This window comes from Poromitra crassiceps, assembly GCF_964638095.1.
Source record: "Poromitra crassiceps genome assembly, chromosome: 1".
NCBI lineage: Eukaryota > Metazoa > Chordata > Actinopteri > Beryciformes > Melamphaidae > Poromitra > Poromitra crassiceps.
This window is the reverse complement of record NC_139623.1, coordinates 114969817-114985756: the sequence shown is the minus strand read 5'-3', so window position 1 is coordinate 114985756 and position 15940 is coordinate 114969817. Positions and strand designations below refer to the sequence as shown.

Here is a 15940-nt window from a genome sequence, read left to right as displayed (position 1 = left end):
AACTGTAAAACTGTTAATCAAAGTGTTTCTGTTTTTATCAAGTCATTTGTGAGTTGATCTCTCCAGTTTTTCCACTTCTTTTGCATTTTCATTCATTATTTTTGCAGAGATGTATTTTTGCTAACAACATTTTACAGTCCCCTCCCGTAATTAATGTTTAGTTTAATTGTTTATTTAGACGGGACAGTGCAAAATTAATGAACACAAAAACCATGAAGCACATACAGTCACCTGGAACATAATAAGGGTGTAAAAATTGCCGGATTTAGCACGAGGGTAATTTCCATCCGTTGTCCCCGGAGTAAGTAAGTATTTACCTGGTAAATATATGCTAAATTGTTGTATATTATTGGGTAATTACCACTGGTAGGTAAATACAGAGAAAGTACAGCTGAAATACTAAGAATACTAATACTAAGAAAAACTATTACCCATCATTGCATGGAAAAGGGAATAACCAGTTAAAAGGGATATGGTAAGAGCGTGGTAATACCATACCTATTTATTTAGCAGTGGTAATTACCCAATAATATACTATAATTTACCATATATTTACTGGGTAACTACTGAGTAATTAGGGGACTGTGAAAGGAAGTTCTGCTTTGGATTTTCACCTGCACGAATATACAGTATATAGCCTACAAACACGTCTTTTTCTTTTCTTTTGCTTTCTCGTTTATGTGTTTTATCATTATATGTGAAAAATAGGCAAATTAAACTGAACTCAACTCAACTAAACTTTACTCACTGTATTGCCCTATCCTGTACCTTCTCAGGTTCTGGTGAAGAACGACGCGCGGCGGACTCGCTCCTTCTCGTGGACTCAGTCGGTGGAGTTGAGGCTGGGAGCTTTGAGTCTCAGCCTCCACCAGCACTTGACGGTCCGGAGGAACGGCACCCGCATCGCCCTGCCCTACCACGGCCCCGGGGTGCACATCGACCTGGATGGCTACCTGCTCAAACTCACCACCATCGCAGGTCAGCACACAGCTCACAGCACTGTGGAGGCCACAGCCTCAGCTTAGAGCAGGTCAGCACACAGCTCACAGCACTGTGGAGGCCACAGCCTCAGCTTAGAGCAGGTCAGCACACAGCTCACAGCACTGTGGAGGCCACAGCCTCAGCTTAGAGCAGGTCAGCATACAGCTCACAGCACTGTGGAGCCCACAGCCTCAGCTTAGAGCTGGTCAGCACACAGCACTGTGGAGGCCACGGTCTCAGTTTAGAGCAGGTCAGCACACAGCTCACAGCACTGTGGAGACGGCAGCCTCAGTTTAGAGGACACAGCTCACAGCACTGTTTAAAGTCGACGTGAACCGGAACGGAATGCACTAGCGCGACCGTCGGACACTGAAAACGAATTGAGAGGCGGACCATATGCGTGTCGATGATTTGATTTGACAATTCTGAGGACAGGCTTTGGCATTGGCCAATCCTGGCGTGTTCCACCCCCAAATGTGAGTGGGAATGAGTGGGATTCAGCCTGTTGTCATGCTACGTGAGTGGGATCCGCAGGGTACCAGGGAGCCAGCTGCTTCGTGCGGAGCGAGCGGACAATCCGATGCATAGGTGCTGCCTGCCCGCCTGGAATATCCAAGGGGCAACCCCTGACTACAACACTCTCATGCGCGCGCCATTCACGCTATTTCTGTAAATACAATATTCCTGGAATGCGCGTTTTAACGAGCCAGTTACATTTATTTGCATTCTTAGAGATTGTAGTTTTTGTTTTTTGTTCATGTTTCATGCAATTGGCGAAGTTAGTAGTTAGTATATGGGATAGGAATTCTGCCAGATGACAGGCACTAGGCGCCATTTTCTACTTCATTTGGAAGAGAAAATTATCCTGCAAGATTTGATTGACAGCTGCATGTCGTGATATGATTGGTTGAAATGGGGTAGAAATTTGATAGTACTAGGTGACGTCAGCAAACTGTAGATTGCTGATATCAATGAAATCTTGAAAAATTAACTTTTGATGTGAAAAATTGTGAAAAACTAAAGAAATTATATTTTTGTGATTTTTTTTGGCATACATTATTAAATAGGTGCACTGCATACCCAGGTATTTGAACTAAAAGAAAAGAAAAGTCATTTTTGGGTTCAGCTCGACTTTAAAGCACACAGCTCACAGCATTGTGGAGACCCCCCCAGTTTAGACAGGGTATCCGCGGGGTCTTGAAAAGTATTAAAAGTTGGGAAATCAATTTAGGGAAAATCAAGACCCTTGAAAAGTATTAAAAAGTCTTGAGTCGATTTCAAATTCAAGACCCTTTAAATGTGTTATTTTTTTGGCGTGAATAGCATATATGTCCACACAACAGCACCGAAACAAACGACAACCCAGAGTTTTGTTTATCAAGTCATTCTCCGCCTCCCCACAGCATCAGCTATTTCCCCCTGAGAGAAAGTGTGTAGAGACAGACGACAGACTGCATTTACGTGGCCCCTCCCCCTGGCTGCATGAGCAATCAGTGTAGCTGTGATCACTGACTGATCATCAAGAAGTCATCAAGTCAATCGTGACTGTTTAGAACCGTGCGTAGGCTATTTCCCCCCTATGACATCACTGACACTGATCAATCTTGTCACAATGCGTCCTTGTGTGTGTGTGTGTGTGTGTGTGTGTGTGTGTGTGTGTGCATGCTCTTATGACATCATGACTGATGACATCATCACTGATGACATCACTGATTACATCATTAGCTAATTAGCCTAATTAAATTAAATCGCACGTAAAACGGCTTAGTTGTGGCTGAACACAGAACAAACAAAAAAACAGCCCACATACTAAATTTTCTTAGATACTAGGCATCTCGCACGCTCGATTTCTAGGCTCGTCCGCCCTGCAGCTCGCCAAGCTGGCCCTGCAGCTCGCATATGCAGCTCGGCTGCTGCGTGGCCTTGCCTGCCCTATTGGCGCGTGTGCCATGTCTCCCTCTCTCTCTCCCTCAGTCTCTCTCCCCCTCTCCCTCAGTCTCTCTCCCTCTCCTCTCTATCCCTCAGTCTCTCTCCCCCTCTCTCTCCCTCAGTCTCTCTCTACTGATCAGATCACCCACTCAGTCCCGCTCCAGTTTCTCTCACAACATGTTAGAACCAGAATGCATCAGTGCGTGGCCATGTGCACGCCCACTATTTTCTTGCCAGCTGCTGCGAGACGAGAAGGAAGAGACTCATGGACCCTGACTGAAGACAGACAGAACGTTTGTTTATTCATGTAATAAAAACATGTTCAATAATAGCCTGAGGAGTCCTGACTCAGACTCAGTCAAAAAGTGTGTAGACAGACGACAGACTGCATTTACGTGGCCCCTCCCCCTGGCTGCATGAGCAATCAGTGTAGCTGTGATCACTGACGGGGCTGCTGCGTGCGTAATTACGCAGCGTACTGAGAGCCGCGCTGAGTGATGCCGCTCTGTTTGAAGTTTAATTTTGTTGCACCAGCACACATTTTCTTTATCAGCTTTTTTAAATTAGTTTCTATTAATCTATATACATTGAATCCGACCAATTTAGTCTGATAATTCATGAGAGAATTGTGAGTATCTATTTTTTTCTGCTAGCATTCGTCATTTTCCGATTAGGCTATTGCTTTAAGGGCTGCGGCCGGGTCTGACAACGAACATGCAGCCACTCTGCTGAGCTCATGTTATTTGTAGTGAGCAATGCCCATTGCCCAGGCATTTAAACGCAAATTAAAATGCCCTGGCCTTTTTATCTTTTTTTTCTTTTGAGCGGAGCGGAGCGGCCGTGAGCAGAAAAGGGACCGCTGGAAAGGGCCGCTCCATGAGCGAGGAGCGGCTCCACTCCACTCACATGCTCTGGTGTGTGTCACTGATGACATCATCAGTGATGTTACAATGATGTCACAATGCTTATATATATATATTTTTTTTTTTATGCCTGTGTATGACATCACTGATGACATCATCAGTGATGGTATGACATCACTGATGTCATTAGGTAATTAGGAGAATCACCTAATTAAAAAATCTGGCTCCGTCAGGTCACCCGCACGGGTGCTCTTTACACTTCCTGAAAGTTTCAGCCCGATCGCACGTAAAACGGCATAGCTGTGGCCGGCCAAAATTCTTGAAACAGACAGAGAAACAGAGTCCACATTGCCAAATGTAGATAGATAGATAAGGCTCTTTCACACACAGATCGCGCAAAAATTGCAGTTTAGGAGTCCCGCAAAGACCGCACCCTCGCCACAGAAATTGCTTTCACACAGAGCCAAGCAGCACGGCCACATTCCCGTGCTGTGGTGTACTTTCAGGTGAAATCCCCCGCTCCCGGATTGAAAGGCGAACGGAGGGATTTCCTGCTCCTCCTAGCCCAAATTAATATTTTCATAGGTTAGTGTAGCCTAGGCTACTGTATGATGAACGAATTCATTCAACAACAAGACTTCCCTCCTTCTCCTAGTCCGCTGAGCAGGGAGGATAGGCGCACTCGCATGGTGGGCGGGCAGATCGATATGGTGTCCTACTAAAATTGGAACGATACACGACCGCCTGCATATCAAACAGCTGCAGTCTGCATAACGTTCGTCGGGGGAATAGTATAGGCTATAAATGCACATGACTACTTAACGTTAGTAGTTTTTGTAAGGGAATGCAGAACTGATTTCGAGAGGGAATATCCTCAGACCAACTCGCCACAGACAGCTATAGCCCTCTGAAGCTTATTATTATATCCGTTAATTTTACCTACTAATGTCAACATCGTTTGAGCATAAAGCCTAACCGCACGGAGCATTCCTCCTGGCGCCCCTGCAGTCATGATTGTATAGGCTACTTTTTTTACTTTCACTCCTGCACTTTCTTGATACATGAGGTGATTTCCCCTGTAATTTTCTTATGAATGAGCTGACCATTCGCACCTTTTCCGGCTCGCTGCGACGACGCTTTCAAATGGAGGCGGGTTGCCAGGTAAACCGGCGCTGTTACTACCTACCGTCGCAGGACAAAAGGCGTAAAACAATTATCCACCAAAGTGCGTTCACGACTTTCACATCGGAGGCGCGAATCCTATTTTCCGTGCATTTTTCGGCTTTCAAGGCCGGTGTGAAAGAGCCTATAGATAGATAGATAGATAGATAGATAGATAGATAGATAGATAGATAGATAGATAGATAGATAGATAGATAGATAGATTAGATATATTTTGTTGCTGCTGTAAAAGAGGAATTTCCCCTTTGGGATTAATAAAAGTACCGACCTATCTACGTCCCTCCCTGTCCCGTCTGTGCAGGTCTGGAGATCACGTGGGATGGCGACAGCTTTGTGGAGGTGGTGGCCGCCCCCCACCTGCGCGGGCGACTCTGCGGCCTCTGCGGAAACTACAATGGGCACAAGCGTGACGACACCATGGGGGGCGACGGGCACTTCAAGTTCGATGTGAACGAGTTCGCTGAGTCATGGCGCGTGGAGGGCAACGAGGTGTGCTCCCAGCAGCCCCCACCCCGCCGCCCCGCCTCCTTCTTGTGCCCCGGCAGCGTCAAGGTCAAGTTCCGTGCCCACCGGGAGTGCCAGAAGATCAAGTCGTGGGAGTTCCAGAAGTGCCACCATGTGGTCGACTTCTCCCCTTTCTACAGGTGAGGAGAGAGCGAAGGCTTCGGACTGAGAACCACACAAGCCTGTCAGATGCTGTCAGATGAGGGATGTTTTCAAAGTCTTACTACTACCCCTGTCCTGCTGTTGCATGTGTTAACACGGAGAATGGTGATTATTGTTGCATTTTCAGACTATTTTTCTTAACTACTGGAAGATGTCTTGAGGTTGCAAATAATCCTTATAGAGTACTGCAGGGATGATGTATTTTTGTAGGCTTTATCCAGAAATCGCAGCCATTTGGTTCTTCAGTGGAAAAGTCTACAGTGGCGCTGGAAGTACTTTTAGGTAGGGGGTGCTGCAAGGTCGCCGCCAATTTTTTTTTGGCCACTTTGTCGCCAGATTAGAGGAATATTAACATTAAGTGTAGCGAAGCTTGTTGGCTTGCTGGAGGCGAAGCGTTTGGGCTTGCCTCGTGAAGTGTGCTGGATCGTGGATGAGGGCTCACGCGCTCTGATCGGTCAGAATCACGGAGATGGAGATAGGGACCGACTTGTCGGTCCTGGGACTCGGTTGAAATACCACTGGGATGACTGGGTGTAAGGCAATCAGGCACCAGGGCCTGGCCGGTTGGAAGATGGCCAGGATTCAGTTCGGGTCCGGGTTTGGTCGCGGTGAAGGTGAACATTATGAAGGAAGAGGAATCTCTGGAACCAAGCTGGAATCTCTCGGGTGAGGTGAATTAAGCTGGAATCTCTTGGATGAGGTTAGTCAAGCTGGAATCTCTTGGATGAGGTTAGTCAAGCTGGAATCTCTTGGATGAGGTTAGTCAAGCCTAGAAGTGAGTCGTCTTAAAGTTAATATCCCAGTTGTGGCTTATATGCTCGCGTTTCGGTGTATGACATCACGTCATTGGTGATGTCACAACGTTCTAGGGAGCTATGACATCATCGATGTTACGTCTGACATTGCCGATGACCTCACAGGTGAGCTCTATGCTATGACATCATCAGTGTCATTGTTGATGATGTCATCATCATTACGTCGTGGCGCGCCGGCTGGTGGGCATCGACTGCCCCAAGAACAGGCTTGACGGTGGGCCATTATGGGCCCTTTTCTACAGCCGCTCCCAGATTCCTGTGGGGAATCTGTATTCTTCCAGAAATGGCCGGAATGGCCCTCTAGTCCCACCTGGTATAGGCAGGGCTTGGTTGATTATTCTGGGAGTGAGGGGGGCTGTGGTCCGCCTGGCCACCGGCCGCACGCCGTTGTCCAGTCCCGTACATCACAAGAGCCAAGATTTGGTGACTGTCCTCGTTGGCCAGGATGTGTGTGGGATCCTACTGCAGTAGCGAGCTGTAATGGCCTCTGGGGGCTGGAGCTTCCAGTTGACGAAACTCAGCGGCGTGAGGTCGGCGCGGGAGCCGCTCAGGAGCCAGGGGTCTATCCATCCTACCCATCCTACCCAGCTACTGCGGTAGTGAGGAGCCTCTGGTTCTGGTGGCTTGCGTTTCCAGTCGATGAGACTCAGTGGCGTAGGGTCGGTGCGGGAGCAGTTTGTCTGCCCTCGTTGGAGGGAGGCCTCTGCCCCTAGTGTCTCGTTGGCCGCCCCGTGGAGCGCCGGTGTGGCATCCTCACTGAGGGCACCGAAGGTCGCACACTCCTCCGGCTGACTGTGCCCTGTGCTGTTGGTCTCAACGTTCGCCATGCCTCCCTGAGTCTGGTGCATCTCAGTGGCGGGCTTGGCCGCCCCGTTGCACTCTATGGTATGCTCAGGGTCGGCAACCTTTGCCGGCGGACGTGTCCTGGGTGCGGGTGTTGGTGGCATCTGTAATGGCCATTGCCTTTGTCTGGGCAGTGGAACCGTAGTTTGGGTCGTTGGCTCTGGAGCAGTTATCTGCTCTCTAACTTGGAGGGCCTCGGCCTGGATCCTAGCACAGACCTGCGCCATTACGGCTTCCATCCTTAGGATCTCTTCATGTAATGTTGCTTGCTGTGCCTTCCTCCTAGCGATAACGTGGCCAGAGGCCGGTAGGGCTCTGAACTTGATCAATAGGAGCTCCATAAGGTTCTCTGCAGCTGCATCTGCCTTAAACTCAACCCTTAGCTGAGCATAATCTGCCTCATGTTGTGCTACCCGAGCACGGAATCGGTTTTCCTGTGGGCTGTATTCAGTGATGTCCCGGTTGGTCTCCCTTTTGCGCGCGATCTTATGTTCGAACTCGGCCCTTGTCTGGGCTGCCTGAGCGGGGAGTCGGTGGTGGCTGCGGATGAGTTCCTGCCCCTGGTGGATCTTCTGGTCGGAGTGTAGGGGGTCTCGCCCTTTAGTACTACTCCGAACGCTGGATACTTGGCTGTATCCAGTATCGATCTGGTGGATCTTCTGGTCGGAGTGTAGGGGGTCTCGCCCTTTAGTACTACTCCGAACGCTGGATACTTGGCTGTATCCAGTATCGATCTGGTGGGGGAAGGGTTGCTCCTCTGGTCGACGAGATGTCGTGACCAGGGCGAGCTCACCTGACTCCTGCTCCATCTCTGAGCGTCGCAAGTCCTCGATCCGGCTCGAAGGACCAAATTGTAGCGAAGCTTGTTGGCTTGCTGGAGGCGAAGCGTTTGGGCTTGCCTCGTGAAGTGTGCTGGATCGTGGATGAGGGCTCACGCGCTCTGATCGGTCAGAATCACGGAGATGGAGATAGGGACCGACTTGTCGGTCCTGGGACTCGGTTGAAATACCACTGGGATGACTGGGTGTAAGGCAATCAGGCACCAGGGCCTGGCCGGTTGGAAGATGGCCAGGATTCAGTTCGGGTCCGGGTTTGGTCGCGGTGAAGGTGAACATTATGAAGGAAGAGGAATCTCTGGAACCAAGCTGGAATCTCTCGGGTGAGGTGAATTAAGCTGGAATCTCTTGGATGAGGTTAGTCAAGCTGGAATCTCTTGGATGAGGTTAGTCAAGCTGGAATCTCTTGGATGAGGTTAGTCAAGCCTAGAAGTGAGTCGTCTTAAAGTTAATATCCCAGTTGTGGCTTATATGCTCGCGTTTCGGTGTATGACATCACGTCATGATGTCACAACGTTCTAGGGAGCTATGACATCATCGATGTTACGTCTGACATTGCCGATGACCTCACAGGTGAGCTCTATGCTATGACATCATCAGTGTCATTGTTGATGATGTCATCATCATTACGTCGTGGCGCGCCGGCTGGTGGGCATCGACTGCCCCAAGAACAGGCTTGACGGTGGGCCATTATGGGCCCTTTTCTACATTAAGATTAGACTGTTGTGTCATTATTCAGTCACCTTTTCTCACTCACCTCCATGTCACCACTTGCTCCCACTGCTGTGTTGGAATCCTCATTCTCTCTCCCACCCTTTTTGGACTTTTAGCCATATTTAGAGGAATATTTAATTTTAAATTAACATTAGGATTATACTGTTGTGATGTCATTATTCAGTGTCTTCTCCTCTTCTCTGCAGTATTACTCAATTTACCCTCAGGACTCAGGGACAGTGATAGCCTACCTGCTATTCCTCCCATATATCCAGGGCCGGATTAATAGTACCATGGGCCCCCGGGGCTATTTTCTAAGCTATTCATTTAGCCTTTTAGTCATAAATATTATATCTTCCAGACTGAAATGTTATAACAGAAGTGGAGTATTGGCCAGAATTACATGAACATTTGGACACTTATTCAGCAGGTATTTTGCATGTTGCGTTCAGGTGCACTGTAAAAAAAAAAAAAAAAAAAAAATGTTTTACATCTCTTGCCACCAGGGGGTGCTGCAGCGCCCACCGCACCATGCTTCCAGCACCGTTGAAAGTCTATGGGGTTTTAGAATGGGGATTTCACTTAAATGCATAAAATAAGGTCTGTGGTTAACAAATGTTTATGGGAACGCAAATTTGGGTTCCGCATGATCATTTTCACAAACGTGAATAACTTTTATGCCTTTTGAAGCGTTTTATAAAAATTGCGTTAAAAAACGCATTTACATTCCAAAAGTCATAAAAGTTATTCACGTTGGTGAAGATGATCATGCAGAACCCAGATTCGCGTTCCCATAAACTTTTGTTAACCACATACCTTATTTTATGCATTTAAGCGAAACCCCCATGTTAAATCCCATAGGGCCCTATCTTGGTACAGGCGATATCCCCTATTTGCGCTTGCGCATTTGCTTGCGTGCCTTAATGATAGCAGACCGCCTTGTGCACGTGTCCAGGTGTTATGCCAAGTTTTGCACCCCCGCCCGGCAGCAGCTAAACGCATCCCCACTTCACCTCATCATTTATGAACGGCGCAAACGGGATTTGGGCAGTGTTAACCACCAGAATTAGAGAAGAGAGAAGCCAGCACTCCAAATGTCTTTTCAAATATTTAATTAGTTCCTCAAACCTTGGCAGCGGCAATGAACGTTTCAGTCAAAAGACCTTCCTCAGCGTTGTGCTGTGTCAGGCAAAAAAGACGGCTAAATACAATCATGCCGGAAGTACAATCAATTATTAAATAAAACATTTTACAATACGATATGCCTTACCAATAGAAGCAAGGATCTGATTATCAAGTAGTAATGAGAAAAACATTTAGAATAATACATTTACAATAATTACAAGTACAAGTGTTGTATAAACAATTATACAATTAAAGACGGAAGTACTTCACAATAAGGCTCTGTGTAAAGAACCTCACCATACCAACACGTAGAATAGGCTCTAGTGCCAACCAGGGCTGGAAGCACAATTACTTAAGAGAGGTTGGTTAACCTTACTTGTAGTGAAACAGATAAAAAGGGTCCTATTGTTCTCAGTCCATTAGATAGGATCATAACATACATTGGGAATATAACAAGAATAGAAAATAGATTTTAAAAAAAGTTTTAAAGAAAACAGCTAAGTAGTAGCTCCTCATTGAGGCCTTTAGGGTGTTCTGTTTGTAGGGCGTGAATCCAGAAGGCCTCCCTTTGCAATAAGGCTCTGTCTCTGTCGCCCCCCCCTCTTTAAAACAGCTTCGATCCCCTGAACCTGAGAGAACACACATCACGAAGTGTCTGGCTACAGACGACTTCTCATCTTTGTTTCTGATATTACTTTTATGTTCAGAAATGCGAACTTTTAGTTCCCTTGTGGTTTTACCCACATAACAGAGGCCACAGGGACATTTCAAAAGGTAATCAACAAATTTGGTTTTGCAGGAAATCCTACTTTTGATAAATAACTTCTTGCCAGAGTGTGGGTGTAAAAAGGACCCACCTCTGATCATAGCATTGCATTGAATACAATTTGAACAAGGACAATTAGGTAAATTAGATCAAAAATGTGTGTGTGTAACAGTCAGCTCTGACTAATACATCTCTCAGGTTTCTCGCTCGTTTATGAGCAAACATAGGAGATTTAACAAATACGTGGCCCAGTTGGGGGTCGCTACGTATAATGTGCCAGTGTTTTAAAACACAGGATTTTATGTCCTGGGACACAGGAGAAAAAGTAGTGGCACAAACCATATTAAATTCTGGACAGAGGAAATTTTAGGCGCCAATAATTCATCTCTCTTCAAGATTCTAACTTTCTGGAGGCTATTGTCTAGAACCTTATTGTTGTAACCCTTCGCCCTGAAATGAGCACACAGTTCAGCAGCTTGTTCTTCAAAATCAGTATCTTTGTTGCAAATTCTTCTGATCCTTAAAAGCTGACTGTAAGGTAAACCCCTTTTAAGACTGGGAGGATGGTAACTAGAGAAGTTTAAAAAGCTGTTTCTGTCTGTCTTTTTCCTGTAGACCTTGGTCGTGAGGAATTCTGATTTTTTCACACAGACATCCAAAAAGGAAACTGAATCAAGGCTATAGTCCAGTGAAAATTTTATCGAAGGCAATCTGGAATCTATATATATCTTAAACTCCTCCAATTGGGCGAGAGGCCCAGTGAAAATAAAGAATACATCATCAATAAAACGGAACCAACACTCAAAAAAGGCACCAAAAGGGTTATTATGGTGTACAAAGTCATCCTCAAACTTACCCATGAAAAGATTTGCATAGTTGGGTGAGCAGGGACTCCCCATGCTGACACCCTGACATTGTAAATAATATGATTTTTCAAATCTAAAGTAGTTCCTGTTCAGGATTAATTTACAAAGGTCCACTAGAAAACCAGTCGGGGGTGTAGGGTTCTGTCTTGTGCTTAAATAATGTGTGAGAGCTTCCAAACCCTCCATAGGGGGCACGTTAGTATAAAGACTGTTCACATCCATTGTGCATAAAAAGCTACCTTCCTCAATGTGCTGTATAGAACTTAGCTTATTAAGAAAGTCGGTGGTGTCTTTAAGATAAGACGGAAGTAGGGACACTAGTGATTTAATGTGTTGATCTAGGCACTGAGAAATGGGTTCTGTGAGGGACTGAGTGCCCGCCACAATGGGCCTACCAGGTACTGGTTCAGCACAGTTCTTGTGTGTTTTAGGAAGAGTGTAGAAAACTGGACGTATAGGATGCTTCTGAAGCATACATTTATATCCATCCTGGCTAATAAAACAGTTGGTTACAGCAGTGCTCAAAAAAGACTACTTCTTGAAGGAATTTCACTGTAGGGTCCCCCATTAAAGGAGTGTAAAACTCACATGCACCGAGTTGTCTCAAAATGTCTGTTCTGTACGCCTCTATATTCTGTATAAAACAGCACCCCCTTTGTCAGCATTTCGAATAACAATGGTAGAATCTTTTGACAGTGTGAATAACACTTTACTCTCGTCTAGTTCAATGTTAGAATAGTGTCTCTTTTTATTATTTGACAGTACCGTTCCCATCACATCTTGCTCCACCAACCTGCAGAAAGTGGCGACAGAATAGTTCAAAGCGGGTGGGACAAAAGTACTTTTAGCCCTCAGTCCCAGCGAAGGCGTGGAGGATGGTGTAGGTTCAACACCGACAGTCTGTGAAGCAGTCAAGAGTGAGTGGGGAGCCCCCTTATCAAAGAAAGCACGTAGCTTTACATTTCTTAAAAATTTAAACAGTTCTATTCTAGTTTTGAAAGGGTCGGCTCTAGTAAAGGGAACAAAATATAAACCTTTTGAGAGGATGGAGACTCCTTGTGGAGACAGGGGTCTGTTGGATAAGTTGATCACGTTTTTCCCTTCTGGCTCTGGCTCCCTCTCCCTCTGTTGGCGTCAGAACGCTCTTGGTGCGTGTTCGGCAGTTTAAAACAATGGGTGGACTTCAAAACGTGAGCATCTGACGCTCCCTGTGCGTTTGTGGCTTAAACAAATGTTCAAGTGGCCGGTTTAAGTGTTCATCAGAGTAATAGAGAGCCCCAGGAACAAGTCCGGAAAACATAGATAATAATAATAATAATAATACATTTATTTTATATAGCGCTTTTCAAGAACTCAAAGTCGCTTTACAGAATACATGGGTCAAACATAAAACATAACAGAGACAGACATAAAACACGGACAAACAACAAAAGGAAAGGAAGGGGGGGGGGGGGGGGGGTTGCGGGGGGGGGTTGGCCATAGCAACCAGAGAGCAGCGGCAGCCAAACGCGCCAGCGTTCACTCACCCGGAGCAGGGCCAACCTCCGAACATAAGACACAACAGAGACAGACATAAAACACGGACAAACAACAAAAAGAAAGGAAGGGGGGGGGTAGGACTGTGCGTGCATGTCCATGTATGTGGGCCCAAGAGTCATTGGAGTTATAGTTATAGTCATAAAGAGTTATATAGAGCAGGGTGGATGGAGTGGGCCTCAGGCTGCAGAGCAGGGTGGATGGAGTGGGCCCCAGCCCCAGGCCACAGCTAGCAGAGCAGGATGGTGGAAGCCCCAGGCCACAGCTAGCAGAGCAGGATGGTGGAAGCCCCAGGCCACAGCTAGCAGAGCAGGATGGAGAAAGCCCAGGCCACAGCTAGCAGAGCAGGATGGTGGAAGCCCCAGGCGACAGCTAGCAGAGCAGGATGGTGGAAGCCCCAGGCCACAGCTAGCAGAGCAGGATGGTGGAAGCCCCAGGCGACAGCTAGCAGAGCAGGATGGTGGAAGCCCCAGGCCACAGCTAGCAGAGCAGGATGGTGGAAGCCCCAGGCCACAGCTAGCAGAGCAGGATGGTGGAAGCCCCAGGCCACAGCTAGCAGAGCAGGATGGTGGAAGCCCCAGGCGACAGCTAGCAGAGCAGGATGGTGGAAGCCCCAGGCCAACAGCTAGCAGAGCAGGATGGTGGAAGCCCCCAGCCAACAGCTAGCAGAGCTGGATGGTGGAAGCCCCAGGCCAACAGCTAGCAGAGCAGGATGGTGGAAGCCCCAGGCCAACAGCTAGCAGAGCTGGATGGTGGAAGCCCCAGGCCAACAGCTAGCAAAGCTGGATGGTGGGTGGTGAAGGCCCCAGGCCACTGCTACCAGAGCTGGATGGTGGACGGTGGGTGGTGAAGGCCCCAGGCCACAGCTAGCAGAGCTGGATGGTGGATGGTGAAGGCCCCAGGCCACAGCTAGCAGAGCTGGATGGTGGATGGTGAAGGCCCCAGGCCACTGCTAGCAGAGCTGGATGGTGGACGGTGGGTGGTGAAGGCCCCAGGCCACTGCTAGCAGAGCTGGATGGTGGACGGTGGATGGTGGAGGCCCCAAGCCACAGCTAGCAGCTAGATGCTAACACTTCCGTTCTTCACTGTTTTCGCCTATGGGATTCTTGAATTGGGTTTTTGGCGCGATGCTTCTAATAAGGTCTCTGGGCAACGCAAGCTTAATCAAATGCGAACCAGTGTTCAGTAGGATAATCTTCACACATGAGGACCACTTTTATGAGTTTTTAAGCTTTTACGTGCCGTTAAAAGGGCGGCTAGCTAGCAAACGGCTAAATGAGACTACACTGTTGAGTCGACGGGGATATTATACGTCAATAACGTCATCACTTCAAAGGACGAACACGGAAATTATCTTTCCCTCACCTGGTTCAGCCCGGGGTAATCACTGCACAGCAGCGCACACATCAACAACAGTCCAGGTTGAGTGGTGACGTGACGGGGAAGCCTATGCGACACTGTGTGTAGTTCTGGATTAGCTTAGCACGAGCTTTTTACTTCTAGGGCTCGCATTTACGCTTCAAAAGTCATGAAAGTGGTCCTCATGGGTGAAGTTTATCCAGTTGAACACTTGTTCGCGTTTGATTAAGCTTGCGTTGCCCAGAGACCTTATTTGAAGCATCGCGGCAAAAACCCATTCAAAAATCCCATAGGCAGAAACAGTGAAGAACCAGGAAGTCCGGGACTTCCGCGTTCCGACTACAAAAATACGTCATCTCGTGGTTTTGGCGTACAGTGCTCTTTAGCGCCTGCCAGAGGGGAGGAGTTCAAACAGATCATGTCCAGGGTGAGATGGGTCAGTGATGATCTTTCCTGACCTTTTCTTGACTCTGGAGGAGTACAAGTCTTATGGAGGGCAGGTTGGCACCGATGATTTTCTCTGCAGTCTTGACTGTTCGTTTTAGTCTGTGCCTGTCCTGTTTGGTGGCAGAGCCAAACCAGACAGTGATGGAGTTGCAGAGGACAGACTGGATGATGGCGGTGTAGAACTGGATCAGCAGCTCCTGAGGCTGTTTGTACTTCTTGAGCTGGTGTAGGAAGTACAACCTCTGCTGTGCTTTCTTGATGACAGTGCCTATGTTGGCCTCCCACTTTAGGTTCTGGGAGATTATGGATCCCAGGAACTTATTGGATTCCACCGTAGACACGGTGCTGTTGGATATGGTGAGAAGGCACTGCTGGGGGGCTCTTTCTGAAGTCCACTATCATCTCTACAGTTTTGAGCTTGTTGAGCTCAAGGTTGTTCTGACCGCACCATATGGCCAGCTGTTCAACCTCCCGTCTGTATGCAGACTCGTCGCCGTCTCGGATGAAGCCGATGACCATTGTGTCGTTTGCAAACTTCAGGAGTTTGACGGATGGGTCCCCTGAGGTGAAGTCGTTTGTGTAGAAGAGGAAGAACCAGGATGAGAGCATGCAGCCCTGGGGGGCGCCAGGGCTGATTAATCGGATGCCAGATGTCATTTTCCCCAGCCTCACCTGTTATGTCCTGTCTGTCAGGAAGTTTATGATCCACTGACAAGCCGAGGGCCATCCAGTTCCATTGTATTTGAGAGAAGGCAGACATCTCTATCTCCAAAACTTGGCACTGAACTGTCCATTTAAGTTCCCACTTCAAGAAGTACAAAATGTACTACAAGAGCACACACCTCATACTCCCTCCTCCCTTAAAATCCACACAGTGACAACTTTTCCTACCCCTCAATATGGCAAGTGTGTGAAGTGTGAGTGTCCTGCTCTCTTTAGGTCGTCTGTGACTGACATGTGTGAGTGTCCTGCTCTCTGTAGGTTGTGTGTGACTGACACGTGTGAGTGTCCT

The 15940-nt window shown here is 47.6% G+C and overlaps 1 protein-coding gene across 1 annotated transcript in view; it reads left to right on the top strand.

Moving 5' to 3' along the window:
* bmper (BMP binding endothelial regulator) overlaps positions 1 to 15940 on the top strand; it is a gene marked incomplete at both ends in the record, with an annotated part of 90451 nt that overhangs the window by 72772 nt on the left and 1739 nt on the right. Inside the window, 2 exons of the mRNA XM_083637811.1 lie at positions 777 to 978; positions 5257 to 5599. Coding sequence (XP_083493937.1) covers positions 777 to 978; positions 5257 to 5599 — 545 coding nt within the window. The remainder of the gene's footprint in view (positions 1 to 776; positions 979 to 5256; positions 5600 to 15940) is intronic.